The sequence below is a fragment of the Saccostrea cucullata genome, unplaced genomic scaffold (assembly GCF_032062105.1).
Source record: "Saccostrea cucullata isolate Sc308-1 unplaced genomic scaffold, CSIRO_AGI_Scuc_v1 ctg3207, whole genome shotgun sequence".
Taxonomy (NCBI): domain Eukaryota; kingdom Metazoa; phylum Mollusca; class Bivalvia; order Ostreida; family Ostreidae; genus Saccostrea; species Saccostrea cuccullata.
This window is the reverse complement of record NW_026933236.1, coordinates 7,150-28,254: the sequence shown is the minus strand read 5'-3', so window position 1 is coordinate 28,254 and position 21,105 is coordinate 7,150. Positions and strand designations below refer to the sequence as shown.

Here is a 21,105-nt window from a genome sequence, read left to right as displayed (position 1 = left end):
GGTGGCAGACACTATTTTCTAAAGGAAAATTAACCCCTTCTCTACCGCATCGGTCAATATGACCGATAGCGCGTTAAAAGACGACATCGCGATAACAGGACCTCTGTATATTTTTAATAATAGCATTAAGGTATATAAATTATATATCATCTTTTAGGAAATTTTCTCTACTTTCAGACCCTGTAAAAATTTCGAGCCTTTTTTATCGGTAATGAATAGATTTTACGTTTTGAAGACATTCATGACTTTTTAAAAATGACGCAATTTTCCAAAGCAAGGACGAATATCCTGACGATAGGTATATTTTTTCCTGATTAAATCATTTAAATAAAATTAATATATTTAAAAAGGATATTTTCTCTGCTTTTAAAATATGTAAAAATTATTGCTTTTACTTTTAAGTATTTTGTAAAAACAAGAATTTTCTTCCACGCATGTGATTTTTCTGGGTTTTATTCGTAATATTTAAATTAAACGCAGTTTTACCTTTATTTCTGTGTTGAAATAGGGAAAACAAAATACAGCTGGTAAAAGTAGAGAAAATTTCCATTTCAACAAGCCTTCACTGGTCTCTTTATTTTCGGTATTTTCTGAATTGCCATAGTTTGAATTTTGAACCTCCGCGTAATTTTTGTAGAAAATTTGAATGTAGTCAATATTTAACGTCAAGGTCGTTTTCGTTGCGCCTCATTCGGAACAACATGTTTAGTACTATTATATTTAATTAAATATTTTTATTCAAATAGATGCATTATTTAAAAAAAAATGGTTTAAAATAACAGTAATTATCTTAACACCTTTAGAGAAATATAGTACATATGTATTTTTGTTTATTTATGCAATGTGCAATAAGTTCATTCAGTGTTGATAAAAAATAATGTTTGATTCCTAAAGGTCTACGTAAAAAAATCAGATTTTTTGCTGTTTGCTTTAAAATATATTCTTAATATAAAATACATTTAAACATATACTGACATGAAATTTAAAAAACTTTGAAACACAAAGATTTAATACAAAATCTCGCATTTAAACGACTCATTACGGTATGAGTTGATATTATTCGAGATTAACACGTGTTTCCGCTGTAGCAGTAAACAACAGGATGGATTTTCATGATTATTTTACGATGGAGAACACGTCAATTCATCAGATATGACGGGTCTTTTCTTTGGCATTAGATGTGAGTAAGTATTGATTGAAAAGTTTAAAAGTATTTTAGAGTACATTGACTGAAATGAAAAGACATATATAGACTACCAAGAACCTATATACTATAGTAGTAGACTGGACCCTGGCTATACACATGTACATGTGATATGAAGCCGTTCGCTGGTTTGACATCGTCGGTAACCCAAAAATGATACTTTTCGGTTCTTTCAACGATCACAAAAACTTTTTTTTCCGATGACAAAATTGTTTACAATACAATGTCACTCTTTTCTCAACAGGTCCAGGAAAATCACTATATTTACCTATATAGCTAAATCTACCTATATAGCTTTATTTACCTATAAAATATAGCTTTATTTAGCTATTTTAGAATAATGACTTAGTGTGATTACCTTGCATTGTGCTGAATTATTACCAATCAATTATCTTGTTGACCAAAACTGCTTTTCTTTGTTAAAGTAGCTGCTTAATCACAGTTTAACTGTTACACATAGCCCCAAAACTTTTAGATCTTTGATTGGAATTGCACAAAAGGAGAAACATTTTTAGGAGTGGGTCTTTGGTGAATTGTTTTCAGTCCATTTTAAAGTTGAAAACTAATACTGCCTCATAATGCGACTTTTTGTCTGCATTTTATAAAACAAAAATTTACTCTGAAATAGCTAAATAAAGCTATATTTTATAGGTAAATAAAGCTATATAAGTAGATTTAGCTATATAGGTAAATATAGTGATTTTCCTGGACCTGCTCAATATGGAATCTGAATACTGTGTTGACTGATCAATAAAATATTTTTGTTCGATGTACTCCGTCCCCTCCGATCCACATTTTCAAGATGGGTAGGTAGGTGGTTAATTTTCGTGTGGTTTACACTGCTGAAAAATTGATAACTGTCATAAAATCACAGATTTCTTAGCAGTACACATTTGACATGTTTATTAGCTACACAAGTTTATTGTTATAAAAACTTTCAGTCAGAAAGCATCCTATAGAAATTATACATCTTTGCTTTAAAATGAAACAATTTTAGTAAATTTAAAAAGAAAAATAAAAGTTTACAGTGCTGAAAAAATTATTGGCGTGGATAAGTATGATTGCTTCTCATTGTGTTGAACTGTTACCAATCAGTTATCCTGTTGGCCATAACTGACCTCCTTTATAATTTCATTCAAGAAATAACTGTGTGGTCACTCATCAATAGCCCCCAAACTTCAAAAAATTTGAGTACAAAGTCTCTCAAGGAGACACAATTTGGTGAGTGATTTTTACATGCATTGTATTCAGAAGAGTTCAAAGTTTAATATTTCCACTGCAACAAGGTGCGACTTTTTGCACATGCTGAAAAAATAAAACATTTGAGAAAAAATTGTAATGAAATAGCTTAATTAAGCTATTCCGAATAGCTTAATAAAGCTATATAGCTAAATCAAGCTATATAGCTTAATCAAGACATTGTGCCGGACCTGTCAGAGTACATCAAACAAATCAATTTTTGTATTGTGGGCCTGAACATCCAAACCATGTTTTGCGATGATAGATTCGAATAAGTTTGACTTATTTTCGTGTTGTTTTTGAAGTGGGTAAGTTTTCTTGACCACCTCTAAGTACATTCAAAGAAAAATGAAACATGACATAATTAACACAAACACATAATTTTTTTTAGCACGTGTAGTGTGCTGGTACCATTTAGGCTTCAGAACTTTCATCTATGAAGACCCACTTGCTTATCCCACCAATGGCCACCATGCACAGAAAAGACCATGATGTGGAGGACATAGGTGCTTAGTTATTAGTAAGTCAATTTTATTGCAGTCAAAATTCCTCATTGCCACGGGACGGCTATTATTCAACACTCCCAGGTACATGAGTAGCCATACTGGCGCAGTGGTTAGAACCTCTGCCCTATAGTCACGGAGTAAGGAGTCGATCCTTACATTGCATGTTCGAATCTTACTATGAGACATGCAGACCTGTTCTTCTGATGAGACACTATAAAAATATCTTATCTTATATGATACTTATACTTATATAACCCAATTAAGGTCCCTTGTCGCAGTAGGTGCTGGCATGAAAAAGATCCCTCACAGCTCAATAGCTGTAAGTGCCGAGTATAGAACAAAATTTGCATCTGTCCACCGACAAGTGGTGGCGTCTCCATCTGAGAGAGAAATTCTTGAGAGAGACATTTAATAACATACAAACAAGCCCATATATATAAACACCTTGTCCCAGGGATTTTTCTCTGAAGTGACAGTTTTCAGTCCAACATGCCCTTTCTCTTAACAACCCTGACAACAGAAATTAAAAAAGGATACTTCATGCATTTGATAAAATTAATGGTTAATTATGCTATTTTTTAAAATTTATAATTGATTAACCTTGATTGTTTAGTATAAGGCTTGCAATATTTCAGTCATAATACATTGACTTCCCCAAACCATTTAACTACAAGTATGACAAAATATGACATATATAATATAATATATATGATATGCTTTATAAAGACTTTTTAACAATATTATAAAAGGAAAGTTATATCAATGTGCCAATTGTAGATTTCTGTATATACTGAATTATCTGATTAAAACTACATATTCGATTAGAAAAGCTTTTTCAAAACTTTTTTAAAAAAATTTGTTACAGGAGTCGGGACAGAATACATTTAGAAACTGAGCATGTCTCGGTCAAATCAAAGGAGTTCCCTCGGTCTTTCAGAGAGATGGCAGAGAGATCATTCAACATGAAGATGATGTGCACATAATGTAATCTGGAATCTAAAGTTAGAGATAAAAACCTGCAAACTTACTAGCAAATAAGCCTATCTGCTTGTTAATTATTCTTTGCTGGATACATCACTTTTAGGAATGCTCTTTATTTCTATCAATGATGCAAGTGGTTATTCAAGATCATGTCAATGACATGTGATATAAGGAATTCTGACTTTTGACAGCATAAGTCAAGGGTTTATGAGAAGAGTAGCAAATACTAAAGAAATCCTTGGATACTGAAATTCAGTCATTGTATGCCACATAAACTGGATGAGTGAAAGATTGTAGCTGAAGTTCTGTGCTTGTCCATCTTTGCTGTATTTTCATATGCTTATAAAATGACAAAAGTTGTTTTAACAAGTGACCCAGTAAAGACTTGAAAATGTAAAATAATTCTTGTAAGAAAAGAAAAATTGCAAATGTTTTCTTATACAATGTATTCTAGATGACAAAAAATGTGTTTGACTAAGTTTTTGAAAATGACAAAATAAGTTATCTTTTGTATAATTAAAAAATGATACTGGTTGCAATACATTTTTACCTTAATATGATTTTAATAGTATTTGTCACTAAGATTGAAATACTTGAGAACACATCTTACAAATTTTGTTCCAGTTTACTTTAGTCAGAGATATATTTTTTGAATGACAACCAAGATTTGAAAAAAAGAAAAAACAAAGTAAAACAAAACTATTCACTTTTGTGATATTTATGTTGATTTTGTTGTTTACAATTTTATGTGTCAGTTATTGGACAATATGTCCATAATAATTGCAGCATTTCAAATTTGATATATACTAACAATTTAAGGTAGATTTCTGTACTGATATGACCTTGACCCCCAAAGAACAGAAATTTCAGGGTCAATACTTAAGACAATTATTTGTTGGATGTTTTATACATTATTTTTGACCTTATATCTTACAAACGATACCATGGAAAACTGTCTAGAATAAGAAGTAAGAAACCTATAAAGCCAAAAAATTGAATATTGTTGATGCTTAGCAACCATTTAAAGGTCATTTAACACAAATTTGAACAAAAATAATATGTGGATATTGCAATACAGTATGATGCCTTCTAAAGAGTAAATTCAGAATTTTCTTCTTTAGCATCCATTGTTACAAATTGTAGCAAGAAAGATGAAAAGTTTTGGGAAAAATTTCTAAAATTATGCACTTATTTGACCTTTGACCTCCAAAAAAAGTGAATCTGATGAGGTCAAACTTTAAGACAATTATCTGATGTATATTATTTCAGTATCATTACCCCACATATGACTTTACAATGTAATGGAATGCATAAATGTGTGTGGGATGAGCAAAAAACAAGAAATACTGCCTGAAAATTGAAAAATACTCTGTTGCTTAGCAACCTCTTTAAAGTCATTATTTGCAGAATTGAAAAAAAAGTTTATGTGATTAATGTAGTACAGGATAATGCCCTTTTGTGGGTTTATTCTGAATTTCCTATTTCAATGTGTATCACTGTTAATTTTTAACTTGAAAATTAAAATGTGTCAAAAAATGCAATAAAATTCTGCACTAATTTGACCTTTGACCTCAATTTCCACTAGCAAGGTCAGTCGTGAGGTACCTGCATAGTTATGAAATATCATCTCCAGAAAATTCCCTACAAAATGGTATACATTGTGCTTAGATTACTCTTTGAATAAAAAAGTTATAAATTGATTTATAAGGATATGTTAAAAGGTTTGCAAAAAAGCTTAAAATGTGCCGGTAGAGAAAGGGTTAACAGAAAAACGAGTTATTTTGAAGCTTTTCTGGATTAAACTTAAAAATGTACGAAATAAATGACATCATATTTCAAGAAAGGCTCTTCTTCATGCCGCATTCTTTAATGATTTATCATATTCATTTAATTAACTATTGTTAAAACCAATTTCATAACTTTTAAGAACATTAATTAAAATTTTTAGGGCACAATAAAGCTCAAACCGTACAGTCTTCTTTATCTTTAAGAATAGACACAAATCTTGCAGAATATAATAAACTTCCTTGTTAATTTACTGAATGGATAAATTAAGTTTTAATGAAAGGAAAACATATTTCCTGATGAATATTTGAAAGGTTTGTATGTCTTAGTCATTCTGAATGATTAGAATGATTGAAAGCATTGTCAAGGATTACCAATATGTCCATTTTCAGATACAAGAAATTGCGTTTTCTGTTCAGAAAAGGACAGGGGGTAAAAGAAACGTGCTTTGACACCTCATCAATAAAGTCACCATGGATTATTTGCTTATTAAATTATTTTCCATTAATTTTTTTTTTGTCTTTTTTAATTAGTTCAGCAACAGCGAGGAATCAGTTCACACTCAGATGTTTATTCAGTTCTGTACGCTGTCATCACAATTCTCGTTATAAGTGCTACGCTCAACATATTTCTCATTGTTCGGTGAGTTGTTCTCATTATTAAAAAAAAATTGTGTAACATTTACATTTGTTTTAATAAAATAGACTTAAAGAATTTTTTAAATTTATTATTTTTTACGCAGAATTTATATTTGTTTTAATTAAGTAGACTTCGTTATTTTCTTTTAGTTTATAATATTTTTATGTATTGCCTGTAACGTTACAGAAATATCAGACGAACCGATAATGGTAGACAAAACTCAGACAATTTTAAAAGACAACAGGATCTTTCGGAACCCGCAAACACAGCTAAAATTGTGGGAGAGGAAGATAACGCAGGTTACCAAGAACTTGGCCAATTAAGTCAACCTTCCCACTATGATGAACTGAAGTGAATATATGTTTGGTTTATCGACCTTGTTGAATTTGCGTTTTTGTCTTCGAAACTGAAGCCGTTTTCGATAAACAAATAATTCCTGTCAAGAAAGAGTGACGAGATTTTCAAAAGTATCTTAAATTGTATGTTTTGCGATTTCTTTATATTGATGACAGTACTTTTTTTTCATTAGTGAAAACTGGGACTGGGACAGCATGGAGTTGCAGATAATACAAAAAGTGCTTACGTCCATCTAATTTTAAATATAAAATGTATTTTTCATTCTAATTCAGGACTAATTTTAATAAAACAATTGTAAAATAGTGATAAAACTTCCAACACGTCCGAGATATGTGTATTGTATGTATTGTATTTATATGTTCAATTTATTATACGCTAAATACATAGATATGATCAACAATGAATATGAAGTAATATGGTTGTCATTCTTACCCTTGATGTATGAGGGTTGTCCAAGAAAAAAGCAAACATTTTTAATATCTTTCGTTTCACTAGGACTAAAAAGTAAAAAAAAAAAAAAAACAGCCATACATCACGACCAAAATTTTTAAATGGTGCCTTTTCAAATTTCAATCAGTGGCGTACATGTAGCATCGTTTTTGAAAGTGGGGGGGGGGCAGGCCAGAGAAATTTTTTTTTTATTTACTTACCTGAAAAAGTCGACAAGCAAAAAAAAAAAAAAAACAAAAAAAAAAGGGGGGGGGGAACTTGCCCAGAGTCGAAAATCCTATTTCGTGGTGGTGGTGGTGGTGGGGAGGGGGGGGGGGGGGGGTAAAGGTTTTTTTTTTCAGGGGGGGGGGGGTAAAGGTTTTTTTTTTCAGTGTCAATTACTTGCAGTACCAATTCTATTACTACATTTTCAGTACATAACTAACAGTGGGGGGCGGGGGGCAACCAGGCTTTCAATTAACATTTCCTATAGTATAAGTAAGGTTGGGGAAAAAGAGTGGGGGGGGGGCAGGCCCCCCCCTGTTGCTACGCCCCTGTCAATGGAATACATGTACCTTTATAAATAATTTTTTCTCACTTCTAATCTAAATCTAATCTAATCTGAATCTAAAAAATCTGAAACCTTCAAAAGAGATATTGACCGTTCACGGTAGCCTAGTGGTAGAGCGTTCGCTTCGTGATCGGGAGGTCCGGGTTCGATTCTCGTTCCCGGCGCCGCGTCAAACCAAAGACGTAAAAATAGGTAGTGACTGTTCCTTCGCCAAGCGCTCGGCATCAGAAGTGAAAGTCACGGGTCTTTCGGATATGACCTTAAAAACGTAGGTCCCGTGTCACGGTAGGCGCTGGCACGATAAAGAACCCTCACTGCTCAATGGCCCTGAGTGCCGAGTATAGGTCTAAATTTGAAGCCCGGTGACGTCTCCATATGATTGAAAAATTCTCAAGATGGACGTTAAACAATATACAATCAATCAATCAATCAAAAGAGATATTGTGCCTCTTAAAAATCATTTAAGCATACATTTGGCACTGTTTCTAATTTTGTAATAGTTACCAAGCTATACTACTCAAACATTAGCATAAATAAAAGGAAAAAAAAACTATTAATTCTTTTGATAGATTATTTACAACCCTGATTATAAGCCTAACTGATCAAATTGTTAAACAGCGGTCTTCAGGTAAAGGCATCTGACGCCCCACTCTTGTTTTTGTTCAGTCCGTCTTCATTCTAGTTTTCTATACTATAGGGTTATTAAACTTATATTGGTGAATATTGGCACGAGTTGGCTGTTCAAATGCACGAGCTTGCGAGTGCATTTGAACAGCCAACAAGTGCCAATATTCACCAATATAAGTTCAATAACTCCTTTATTATATAGCTGAAACATTTCCACATAATTTATAATAATTATTCCAAGTAAAATACTCACAAGAACGATTTTTTAGTATCGGTATTCAAATTAACGTCTGTCCTGTTAGGCATAAAACAGAAAAAAAAATAAAGATGTTAACAAGTTAGCTTGATACGTTAAGTATTTGCCTACTTATCATAAAATATAAATAGAACATTGAGCTATTGATAATTCACATTAATTAATTAATCACACAAGTAAGTAAAGGCTAATTATAAGCTTTTCTATGCAAATGAGCTAATAAAAATTTATAAATTGTATACTTTATGTACGGAGTTATTTCAAATTGATTTTCTTATACATACATACATATTAACACTTTACAACTTACGAAATTGTTATGCAAAATAAACTGAATCGTCACGTCATACAAATATTACGTTACCATTTCCCCGCAGGCACTTTCTAGCAGGGTACACATTTCTCTAAAGTTTAGCATAAATAATTTCATAACGCATTATCTTAATTAGAAAATATTTTTTTCTTATTTTATGAGATTAAGCAAGTATGAAATAGTTGGAATTTGGCAATAAATTGAAGATTTAATGAACTCTTTAAAGTGCGTGAAATTGCGTGATTGCGGGGAAACGGTAAATGCGTGATTTTGCGTCAGAAATAGGAAATTGTATATGCGTTAAAATGCGTGACTGCGGGGAAGGGGGTTAACCACAGTATAATTATGTAAGTGCATATCATGACGTCATTGTTCTTTCCAATTTAAGGTAAAAAACGCATAAACAAAACAACGTCGGCACAAGCCTAATGGATTTAAAAAATAATAATGTATTATATTAAGAAGAATATTCTTAAAATTAGTAAAATTGCTGAACAATTCTTATGCACTTTTTCAATTGATAAAAATTTAAGGAAACTTGCATTGGACTGTGAATTTTTACCCTGTTTCAACTTAGAACTGTACGAATAGTAAATAAACAATTGCAGTGTCGACGTTTGTGCAGCAATGTCTTAAATCGTTGGAATGTTCTGCGTCTCTTTATACATTTTTCTCTAAAACATAGTAAGGCATGCCCCTGCGCCCGAGCGATTTTGTTAATGTATCTTATAAAATTATGTTGTATACTGGTGTCTCATTATATCGCGGTACTTAATTGTTTCCCCTTAAAAAAGATATTAGATTTTGTAATTTTAACATATCAATGGTTGCTATATATAAAGCTTACATTTGGCTAACTTTTCAGTGGAACACCATTTTTCAACCTGTCTTCGTTTTTTATGAGCTAATTTTAAAACACAGTAGTCTTATTTACCTTTTAAATTGGAGAGTTCCATTGTATCGCGGTACTGAATGTATGGAAGCCTGGTTCAGTTACACGGTTATTATTTTATTCCTTTATCATATTTTGTTGTTGTTGATGATGAATTAAATATAATATATCACAAATAAACAGGAACTGAAATGAAATTTGCATTCATTTAATTTTTATTGAGTTATATTTATAATTATTATTTTTGAATTGTTTAAATACAATGTGGACATTTGAATTCACTTCCTCTCCTGAGAACTTTAACTGCAGAACAAAATTTTAGATGGGTCCAGTGTCCACAAATGTCACATTGTCCCCAGCTTACAAAACTGATGCCTGCCATATGGGAAAGTTCCTCTGGTTGCCATTTGTTACAAATGCAACAAACTTCATCGTCATCTGTTAAAATGTCATCATCTGATGTATCTACAGGTATGGGGCTGGACACTTTGCTCTGAATGCCAGATGTTCCTGGTTTGGGACCGGACTTGAACGACTTGAAGTAATTGAAGTGTTTCCTTTTCCTTTTGATTTTTCTGGCTTTTTTTCTTTTTCTAATTTTTGCTTCTTATTTTGAGATGTTTCCTTTTCTCTTAATTTTTGTTACAGATTCTTTTTTGATTGTTCTACTATCAAAAATTCAGAGGGACTAACATTTTCCTTATTGTGTTCACTATTTGTGGTTGGTTGTGCAACTCCCTCATGATCATCCATCACCTCTGTGTCTTCTGTCAAAGTCGGTTGTAAATCCTCATTTGCATAGATGGTTGCAGGCGCTAATGTTCCTGGTGTTGTTTCAAAAATATCTGGTTGCAAAGGGAATATCCCAGTTTTCCGAAAGGAGGAAACAAGGTTATCAGGTGACATTGCCTTTAGATAGGGCTTGCTGCTTAATTTTGCAATTTCATACTTAGTAATGTTTGCTCCAGGATTTTGTTGCATATATGTGGCACATTATCTGTAATACATATTTTTAAGCGGGCCAAATATGGCTACATCTAGTGGCTGGGTGATATGACTGCTATGGGGTGGCAGGAGAAATAAAATCACATTCCTTTGGCGGGCCCAATTTGTCAAAGTAAGTCGTATGTGCGATTTATGGCCATCAAAAAGGATCAGAGTGGGTTCCTGATTTATGTCATCAGTGATGCCTGCATGGCGTGCAAAGTGGTTGGTCAGATAATTTTCAAATACTGCACCATTTGACCAACCACTTTCACTCATCTCACCGCATGCTCCTGGTACAGCTCCCTCAAGAAAAGCAGGCATCCATCTCTTGCCCGGGAACACGTAATATGGAGGAATGTGGTTACCCAAAGCATTTCCTGCAGCAATAATTGTAATTGTGGATGACCTTGGAGATGTAACAGCCTGTGCTGAGGTGTTTTTGTTGCAAACTATCTTAGGTGGCACATGATCTGTGGTAATACCGGTTTCATCAATATTAAAAATTCGATTGGGCTTGTCCAACAGATTGTTTGTTGTCATGATTTTAGAGAGCTCTTCGAAGTATTTCTTAATTTTTTTTTCTGACGTGCTCTTAGCCCTATGCACAGAGAGCTTCTGGGGCTTGACAAGTTTTAGTTGAGGCCATCTGCTCATAAAGTTGTAAAACCAGTTATTGCTCAGTTTGACTGAATTTTGTTATTTTGTTGTTAGTTTTTTTTTTAATGAAATAGCAAAGTTAACTCTTTTGCCATAGATTGGATGCTGCTTTTCGTATATCCATAGCCTATTTCAGCCATGTATGTCAAATGGTCTACAAAATTTTTCTCTTCTTTTTCAGTGAACAGGTGTTCTTTACCCACTTTTGTTTGTAATGACACTTTTCCTTTTGTTCTATCCCGTAGAGTGCATTCAGGGACTTTGTAAACCATGGCTGCTCTATAAACTGATACATTATCAGAAATGACAGCTGTGTGGGCTCTTTCCAAATTATTTCGGTCATATTGCAACCTCTTTGTTTTATTCTACAATAAAAATATTCACTTAAACCTTTTTTTGAACATTGCTAACTATCATTATATTTCAATTAATTTATCTGAGAACAGCGTTCCATAGTTTTTGTTTTAGAACATCACATGACTTCATTACTATGACTAATGTCAACAACCCAGACGGTAGACTGACAATTTATGCTGTGATTTATTTTATTTCGGGTAAAATTAGAATATTTTTTTAAACACCTTAATTAAAACTAAATAAAATACTTGTAATTAAAAAAGATAAGACACTTACCATGATTTTTGAGATATTTTACAACTTATTTGCAGACGATCTTAAGTCTATTTACCATAGGTGGCGCTAAAATCGCGAGAAAAACCGGAAATGCGTATTTTTGGAAATACCGCGATACAATGGAACCCGCGATATAATGAGAAGGGAGTATACATGTTGCTGACGTCATAATATGACGTCATAAAGTGTACTGGCTTTTGCATATCGTTAGTACCAAGAATGTATAAGTTAAATTATTTCAACATTTCCTTTGCGGTATGTATAATAATTATGGGTTTTAATCAAACATTTTGCATAGAACCTCCGAACGAAGCCTTGCACAGATGAAATATAATATGTAATATTTGAAAATTTAATTCTGTATTATTTTTAATATATCCTATTATTATCTAAATGTGCTTATTAAAGAATATTTAAATTATTTTATGTCTAGGTCATAATTATAGCGTTATTTCAAAAAAAATAATTTTCATATTTTTTTTACAGTAATCGTTCTTTCAAGTATTTTACACAATATTTGGTAATGTTATTAAGTTTGTTAAGTTAATATAAACATCAAATATGGTCAATGTGATCAAAAGTATAAATTAAAGCCTAAAAAATTGAAGAAGAAAAACAAAACCAAATACATTTACATGTAATAGGTTCAAACATATCAGGCAATTATTAAAATAAATCATACCATTCTTTTGTTAAATTCTTGTGATATAAAATATCAATATAGGGTTACTGCTCTTAGCCTCCAAACATGAGATAAACGATTATTGTTGATGCTAAATCATATAAAGCTACACGATATTTACTTACTTTCTTACTTATGCCTGCTACCCCTTTTGGGGCATAGGCCGCCAACAAGATTCCGATATTTAGATCGACTATAAAGTTAAAGGAGCATTTGTACGATTATTGGATGTGTAAATATATGGAGTTTATAGTATCATATTCTATTTTTTTTTCTAAAAGGCACATACATGTATTGGCTAAAATATAATTGACACTGGAAACAATGAACTTTCATTGTGATTTTTTTAGTCATAGCATCTTTTCGTATAAAAGTATTATATTATTCATGAACAAAGTTTCAATTGTTAGATATTCATACCACGTCTCTTTTTGTAAATTTATTGAAAAAAAAATTAAAAATGAAAAAAGATGTTTCTGAGGTTCAAGCCATTGCCATTTTCGATAACTAACAGTGATTTTTTTTTCTCTGACGCATAGAAGAAAGGAAATCACAAATTTAAAATTATCAACACCACAGCAAGTAGCTGTAATGCTTTTTTGAATAAAATTGTAAATAATGGACCCTAGAGACAGTAACATCTATTAATCAGACTTACTAGGAAAAGAAGAACTATTATTTATAAATAGTTTTAGCGTTTTAGAGAGCGTGACGGGTCACTCAATGATCAGCAGAGGAGAGAACACCAAAGATTGGAGGTCGGACGAAGACGTTTAGCTGGTAAAGGTCCAGCAGTTCAGAGAGCTTAATGATGAAAAGAATGTGTACAAACGGTTACCAAAATACAAAGAATGAAATATGCACAGTTTTTCACCAATCTCAAGGACTTTTAAGTGGACAGGGAAAAGAAGGGGATGCATTCATATTTGTGACAGCGCGTGTCAGTAAATTTCAAAATAATTATAATCCAATGTTTTTAAAAGACAAGTCAAATCATTCTAAGTTGAAATGTTCAGGTTTGATTTGAAAATAATCTAGATTCTATCATTAGTTTTTATAAACTATATATTCTAAGGTTTTATGAAAATTAAAAAAATTAATGGTTAAATCAAAAACTTTCTAGAAATTATTGCACAAAAATTGGCAATTTGCAAAAATTGACTTTTTTAGTCATATTCAATGAAATTTTTCACCATTTTGACAACTGAAATATTTGTAACCATGTATCATTAAATAAACTATATATTCTAAGGCTTTATGAGAATAAAAAAAATTAATGGGTAAATCAAAAACTTTCTAGAAATTATTGCATGACCCTCCCCCCCTCCCCATTGATCACAATTAACAGAGAAGATCATCTAAGAACATGTTTTACCAAACTCCACAAACTGTTATGTAATATGAATATATGTCAATCATTTAAATTTCTTTTCAATTATGAAATATTACTTCTGCAATTAACTCAGTAACAGGTAAATTTATATGTTGCCATGGAAACAAATCAGGCTTCTAGTTATTTTAATCTAAATATGAAATAAAACAAGTGAGTTTCCAATAATTCTTACAAATCTTTTAATGGCCTGTAATTGTGTTCAATCCTTTTCATTCACTAAGATATGTTCAAATTCAAAACAACTGTTTTTCTGGTTATTTTTTTGAAATGTATTTTAGTAAAATGGCAAACTCATATCTAATAAATGATATGAATGTATCTTATGAAAATATGAAAGTAAGTCAGACAATATAATGTCAAAACAAGTTGGCAAGACCATCTTGATTATAATGTTTGTTTGCCCTCTCCCAACTCTGGGTAAAATTATTAATTCGGTAGGTATGTTTTAAAATCCTTTTTCCCAGAAAATTTCAAAATATTTGTTGATGAGATAAGATGGATAAAAAGAAAAAAAAAACATCCTGTCTTGCAATGTAAAAAAAAGTTTGGAAGTTTAGTCAGTCTGTTGGGGGAAGGCAACCAAATTTTATATGTTAAATATTGTGGAATTAATTCTTACTATCACATTGCTTATCAGCATATTCAAATGATCAGTCATACAATTATGTTCTTTTAATGGGTATAAATATTTGTAACCATTTGACCTTGACCTTAGACATTGACCGACTTAAAAAAAACCTTTAACCTTAACCACAACTTTTGAAGATGGACTAGATTTTCATATTTCACAGGTGTTTTCCTTGTGACAAGACCTTTCTTGGGATACCTCATGCGAGTTGTGGCATAAGCAGCAATGTATAGGAGAATCAGTGTAAACTGTGTTTCACAATTAATCTTGTTCTTAGTTTTGTTAAAATATATTCCTATTCTTATCATACATCACAAACTGTGTGAAGCCTGCCAGTATAAAACTATAAATTTGTGAGCCCATGTGGGGGTATATAATAAATCAGTATACCACCTCTCCTGCAGAGAGGGGATATAAAAAGGGAAGAAACTGCTTCTTTTCATAATACTGCTTTTGTAGACAAGAAATAAACATGAAATTGGAATGTATGCTCCACTTAAACAGTGACAATTTTTGAAAATACAAGAAATCAATTTAAATACACATATTCTCTAAGGAAAACAGATGCTATGCTTTAAAAAAATTCTGCTAAAATTTGTTCCTTCATATTCTCTCATTTGATGTCAGCTTGGTTTCCCCAGATTCACTTTTCTTTATGTCCTTTTGTATAAGTTTGAAAAGTAGCTCAGCCTTGCAACTTGCTGTGGATTTTAGTAATGATCTTTAGAAAACCCTCGCTATATCCATCTTGCACCAGTGACAACTTTTGCTGGATCTTCTTTTCTTTCTGTTCTTTTTCCTACTTTGTATTTTTCATGTATAAATTTCTTCCAGTCCACTATGGAGTTTTTATTGAGGGGGGTGTATGTCCTCTGCTCTGGTCATATCAATCTGTTCACATGAAAATAAAAAAAAAAACAACATACCATTAATTTTTGGTCAATTTGGATAAAAATTCATTAAAATTATTGTAAAAACTGGAATCTTAAAATTTTGCTATACATATATATAAGACATACCGTAAATCTGGAAATTTTTCTGTCAATTTTGTTTTGCGAATTCGGGTAAAAATGATGTTGATTAATTTTTACGTTTCAAAATTTTTCGAATTGCCACTGCTTTGTTTACATTTTCTTATTGGTAATTTATTTTTAAGAAAAATATTTTTGCGAATGCAATGAACTCGCAAATTTGCTAAAAATTTATCTACAGCAAAAATTTCCAGATTAACGGTATACATTTTCAACCTCTAAACATTATTATCTCCCTTTATGCATTGTCATGGCAATCATGTCCTAAGTCACCATGAATCCATGTAACTTAATACAAAATACATGTACCTGTCTGGTCTCCTTGCTAGAGGATCTGTAATCCTGAGAATCTTCATTAGGAAAATCTTGCAAGGGCTGCAATGATCAATTCAAATAATCTTTTAATTTGAAAGTTTGGGTTAAAATCCTAAACATCATACATGTATATATATTATATCTACTTGATATTAATTATTTAATGTTATCCTGAAAATTTTCTGAATCATGAGGAATGATTGATAAAGGAGGGGATTCAATGTTGTCATCAAGCATTTTTACTCAATTAATTTACACATACCCGGTAGTTAAAGCTTTTCTGCCGTCTGGACAAATCGTCGGAGATCTAGAGTAGAAATGAATTTGACAACATTCAATTTTTAAAGTGGTAAATGGAATGTTATTATATCATGAATTAATTATAATAAAACATACATGTTTATGGATGCTACACGTAAAGTGGTATATAATAATTTATTTTGTTCTTTAATGTGACCTTTTTTAATTTGTACAATATGTCCTTGACATGTAAAGTACACAGCATCAGAATGATCTCATCTGTATAGATCAATACTGTCAAACTAAAACTATTCATAAATGTGTTCAAGATTGATATGCCTGCAATATATATCTGAAAAACAGTGATCAGTAAAATAAAATTATGAGACAAAAAGCTGCATCTTAGAAAAGTCAATAGAGAGTGCTTCATGACAATTAACTAATTTATAAGAACTCCAAGTACAAATGGAGTTGTCACATTCTAACACCCTTGGATAGATTTATTTACCTACTTTACAATACATTACCTTGCAAAGCAAATACATGTAACTTAATTGTAAGTCCCAAGGTCCCAAAAATGATCTCACATAGTATGACAAAGTAATATGTACTTAGATCTAGAACACTGATAGCAGCTGTGAATCTGTGTGTCTGCATGTACTGACTTAATTTTCATAATTTTACACTTACACTTAATTTATCAATTCTTTCAAATATTCAAAGCTCCTGATATTGCTTAAAATTTCAAAAAATCTTACCCACTATTCATTTATCATTGTCAAAAGTCAAAGGTTTAAAATTTCCGTGGTATTTCTACAAATCCTGTTTGTTAAAATAGAATGGACACAAACATACTTTCACTTGGAAAAATAAATTTATACAAACAATTTTCTTCAAATAAACTGAATTTGATACAAAATAAAATACCGGTACCCAAAATGGGCACATATCTTCACAGTAATATATGATTCAATGTCATGTACATGAAAAATGTGCATCCAAGTTTTCATGGTTTTGTTGCCTCCTGCTTGAAAAGTGGGGGATATTAATTTGTGTTTGTCCGTCCGTCCGTCTTTCTGTCTGTCTGTAACGCTTTCGTTTGCACAGGATATCTCGAGAACCCTTTGAGCTTTTGCAATGAAATTTAGCATAGCAGCTCCCTATGGACTAATGAAGACCCCTATTAATTTTGAGGTCAAATGGTCAAAGGTCAAGGTCATAAATAAGCAAATACTGCCTGTTATAACACTCGTTTCCACACGATATCTCAAGAACCATTTGAGCTATTGCAATGAAATTTTAAATAAAACAACTCCCTGTGGCGTAAGGATGACCTCTATAGATTTTGAGGTCAAAAGGTCAAAGTTCAAGGTCGTAAATTTATACATTCTGTGTGTGTGTAACACTATCATTCCCAGACGATATTTCAAGAAGATTTTGAGCTTATGCAATGTTATTTTATATCAAACTCCCAAAGACCTCTCTCACCCCTTTCAAAGTGCCCCGCCCGGTTTGTTTTATTAGTATTTATAGTATTACAAGTCTCTATTTTTAGCACAGGGGCATGCAGAGAGTTATTGCGTATAAAACAGGTTCTCGGCGGACGTTATGTTCTTATTACATCTATTAGAACTGTTTAATAAAGGCTTAATAAACCAAACACCTTGGATTGTGTAAAATTTTCACAATACCGAACACGAATATATACATTTATGTGACTTCATGATTGCATATAATTTGCTTCTTTGCAGAGCGACTCAGTGGTCTAGTGGTATGTCTCTCGCTTCACACGTGAGAGGTCCCGGGTTCGATTCCCCGATAATTCATTTTTTTTCCGAAACATTTTTTAACTAAATAATAGTATTCACTATTCAGCATGTGAAATGAAAGATTTATGACATGTGGCTTGTACAAACTCATAAGATCATCATTACAGTGTGTTAAATATTCCATATAAAAAGAATCTTCTATACACATAATCCATATTGCCATATTTTCTTTGCTTCAGTTTACATGTATACATTTAATGATTCTACACTACAAATTAAGTCAGGGGGATCCGACTGCCCCCCCCCCCTCCCCCGAACTCTGCATTGTGTACGACACAAATTCTCTGAATTAGCTTGTTTGTTTTTATTGTCTTATACTTCAATATACAGTCAGTTACCAGGTATATGTGACACGTGAATAGAATTATAAATAAAAAATACTTACTCATTGCAATGGAGATCGGTCGGGGACTACGACACCACTACATGTATCTCTCGAACTCTATTTCACAGACATCTTGAAGGGAACAGTTAAAATACTCTCGGCCTTCGCCCCATCCAACCCTGATTTCCTCATATCTTCCTTTCCACGAGTAGCTATACGTGTAATACTCATCATGTCCAGATCAACCCTTTGGCTTTTCTTAAAGATTATCCCTACTTTGTTAACCGTTTTTCATCAAATTCTGAGCCTCTTGAGGTAGAATTTCCCTGAACAAGATGTTTCAAAACAAGAAGAAAAAGTGCAGATTTTATTGTCTGCCATCTTGTTTACATTTTAAGGCCCGGTCCCACTGGCGTTAAGGAAGATTTGCGTATGAACTGCGCACAAAATTGGTTTATATTCGCTAAACATTCGCAATATTCGTGAAACATGCTTGTATGAGTCGGCCGACATCCGTACACGTTCGCAATTATCCGCAAAGGCACGTATTTCCGTTGCCAGGATTTTTGAGCTGCTCAAAATTTTGATTGCGGATGACATCCGCCTTGCATATGCAATACATACGCAATGCATACGCAAAACATACTCGGTCTTTGCGCTGTATATCCGCTGGTTTTTGCCGATATCCGCAACTGACGGGGTATTGCGGTTTGGCAGTGGACTGGGACAGTGTGTAAAACGGATATATAGCGTGACTATCACGTCCATATAACGAACTAAAATAATTCGTAGCGAATGCATACGGATTGACCACAAATAATGCGTTTGTATAACGTCTGCTTTGCATCTGATTTACGAACAAATTGCGAGTGCATAACAAACACTTCACGTAAACCCAAGTACTATATAAAGTAGCAGAAATAGACATATTAGCCAGTCATTGCCAGTGTAGCTGTGGAGAAGTACAAATATAGTTATGGATCCTCGAAGACGTTTGATAGTTGCTGCCATCCAACAACATAACAATCAACTTTTCCAAGTTCAGCAATTGATGCAGAGGAGGAGAAGAAGGCGAAGAAGAAATCATAGAGCTGTTTGGGTGAGACCATGGATTGATAGAAGACTGGACCTTGGCATGTACAATAAGCTGATATAGAGCTGCGTAATGAAGATCCACATGCCTTTCACAATTTCATGAGAATGTCCCCAGCCATGTTTGACGAAGTGGTGAACCGGCTCACTCCCAGACTGACCAAGAAACAAACCAACTTCAGACCTAACTTGGAGCCTGGTCTCAAGGTGGCAGTAACCCTGCGCCACCTGGCCTCTGGTACAAAATACAGGGACATGCAGTATGCCTGGAGGGTGCCACACAACACCATAAGCAAAGTTGTCAGAGACGTATGCGAGGCCATAGTGGACGAGTACCTTGATGAGCAGATGACTTGCCCAACCACCGAAGAAGAATGGCGGCAAATTGCTGATGACTGGCTGCAGAGGTGGAACTTCCCTCACACCATTGGTGCCATTGATGGCAAGCATGTGGCATGCAAGGCTCCCCCCAACACAGGGTCGGAATACTACAACTACAAGGGCTTCTTCAGCATCATACTGTTTGGCATGGTCAGTTCCGACTACAAATTCCTCTGGGCTGACGTATCAGGAAATGGCGCTGCATCAGATGCCCAAATCTACAACCACAGTGAGCTGAAGCAAGGTCTAGAAAGCGACAACATCACGGGTTGGCCACGTCCAGACCCCCTTCCCAATGACACACAAGATGTTCCCTACTTCATTGTGGGTGATGATGCTTTCTCCCTAAGAACATACCTGATGAAGCCATACAGCGCGAAGAACCTGACCAGGGAAGAGCGCATCTACAATTACAGATTGTCAAGGGCAAGGAGAGTGGTAGAAAATGCTTTGGTATAATGGTCAATAGATTCCAGGTACTGCTCACCACCATGCAGCACCATGCTGAAACAGTCAGGCTCATAGTGAAGGCTTGTATTCTGCTCCACAACCTGATGCGCACCCGATACCCAGTCCTGCAAAACAGACTTTTAGACCGTCAGCTGCAAAATGGACAAATGGAGCCCGGAGAATGGCGAAGGGGCCAAAACCTATTCGACACTGTGGAAGTCCAAGCACCTAACAGAGCTTCAAAAGAAGGCAAGATGCAGCGCAACCTCATCAAGCATTGGTGCAATTCACCTGCTGGTTCCGTAGCCTGGCAAGACAAAATGATAGACTTAGTGTAAAGACAGACCTTCAAAACACTGGTTCATTTCGCCACCTTCTTGATGATTTAATTAACAAGAATGTAATATTGGATGATGTATAATAAATGTATGATGAATTTTGAAGTTTGCCATACTTTTATATCAAGTTCAAAATGTATTGTCTTTCATTAATGTAAGGGAAGTCACAAAAAAGAGGCACATAAATCAAAGTTAACAAACACTGTCTTTTATTTTGTTCATAAGGGACATTATGAGTACTGAAAACATCAAATAAACAAGTGAACTGTCCATTGCACAATATAGGCCATAAATCTACTGAGAGGCCTGTGGAGATGCAGGAGTC

General features: G+C 33.4%; 2 protein-coding genes and 1 long non-coding RNA gene across 3 annotated transcripts; 2 read left to right on the top strand and 1 right to left on the bottom strand.

Moving 5' to 3' along the window:
- The first annotated feature begins 1,070 nt into the window (after positions 1–1,070).
- LOC134237753 (uncharacterized) lies at positions 1,071–5,476 on the top strand. Its single transcript, XR_009985870.1, has 3 exons — positions 1,071–1,184; positions 2,835–2,963; positions 3,815–5,476. It is a non-coding gene; the product is annotated as an uncharacterized LOC134237753 (long non-coding RNA).
- Positions 5,477–10,792: 5,316 nt separating this feature from the next.
- Positions 10,793–11,326, bottom strand: LOC134237756 (uncharacterized). Its single transcript, XM_062719903.1, has one exon. The coding sequence runs from the start codon at positions 11,324–11,326 to the stop codon at positions 10,793–10,795; it is 534 nt and encodes a 177-aa protein (XP_062575887.1).
- An 8,393-nt stretch (positions 11,327–19,719) lies between these two features.
- On the top strand, positions 19,720–20,451 carry LOC134237755 (putative nuclease HARBI1). Its single transcript, XM_062719902.1, has one exon. The coding sequence runs from the start codon at positions 19,720–19,722 to the stop codon at positions 20,449–20,451; it is 732 nt and encodes a 243-aa protein (XP_062575886.1).
- Positions 20,452–21,105: the final 654 nt, after the last annotated feature.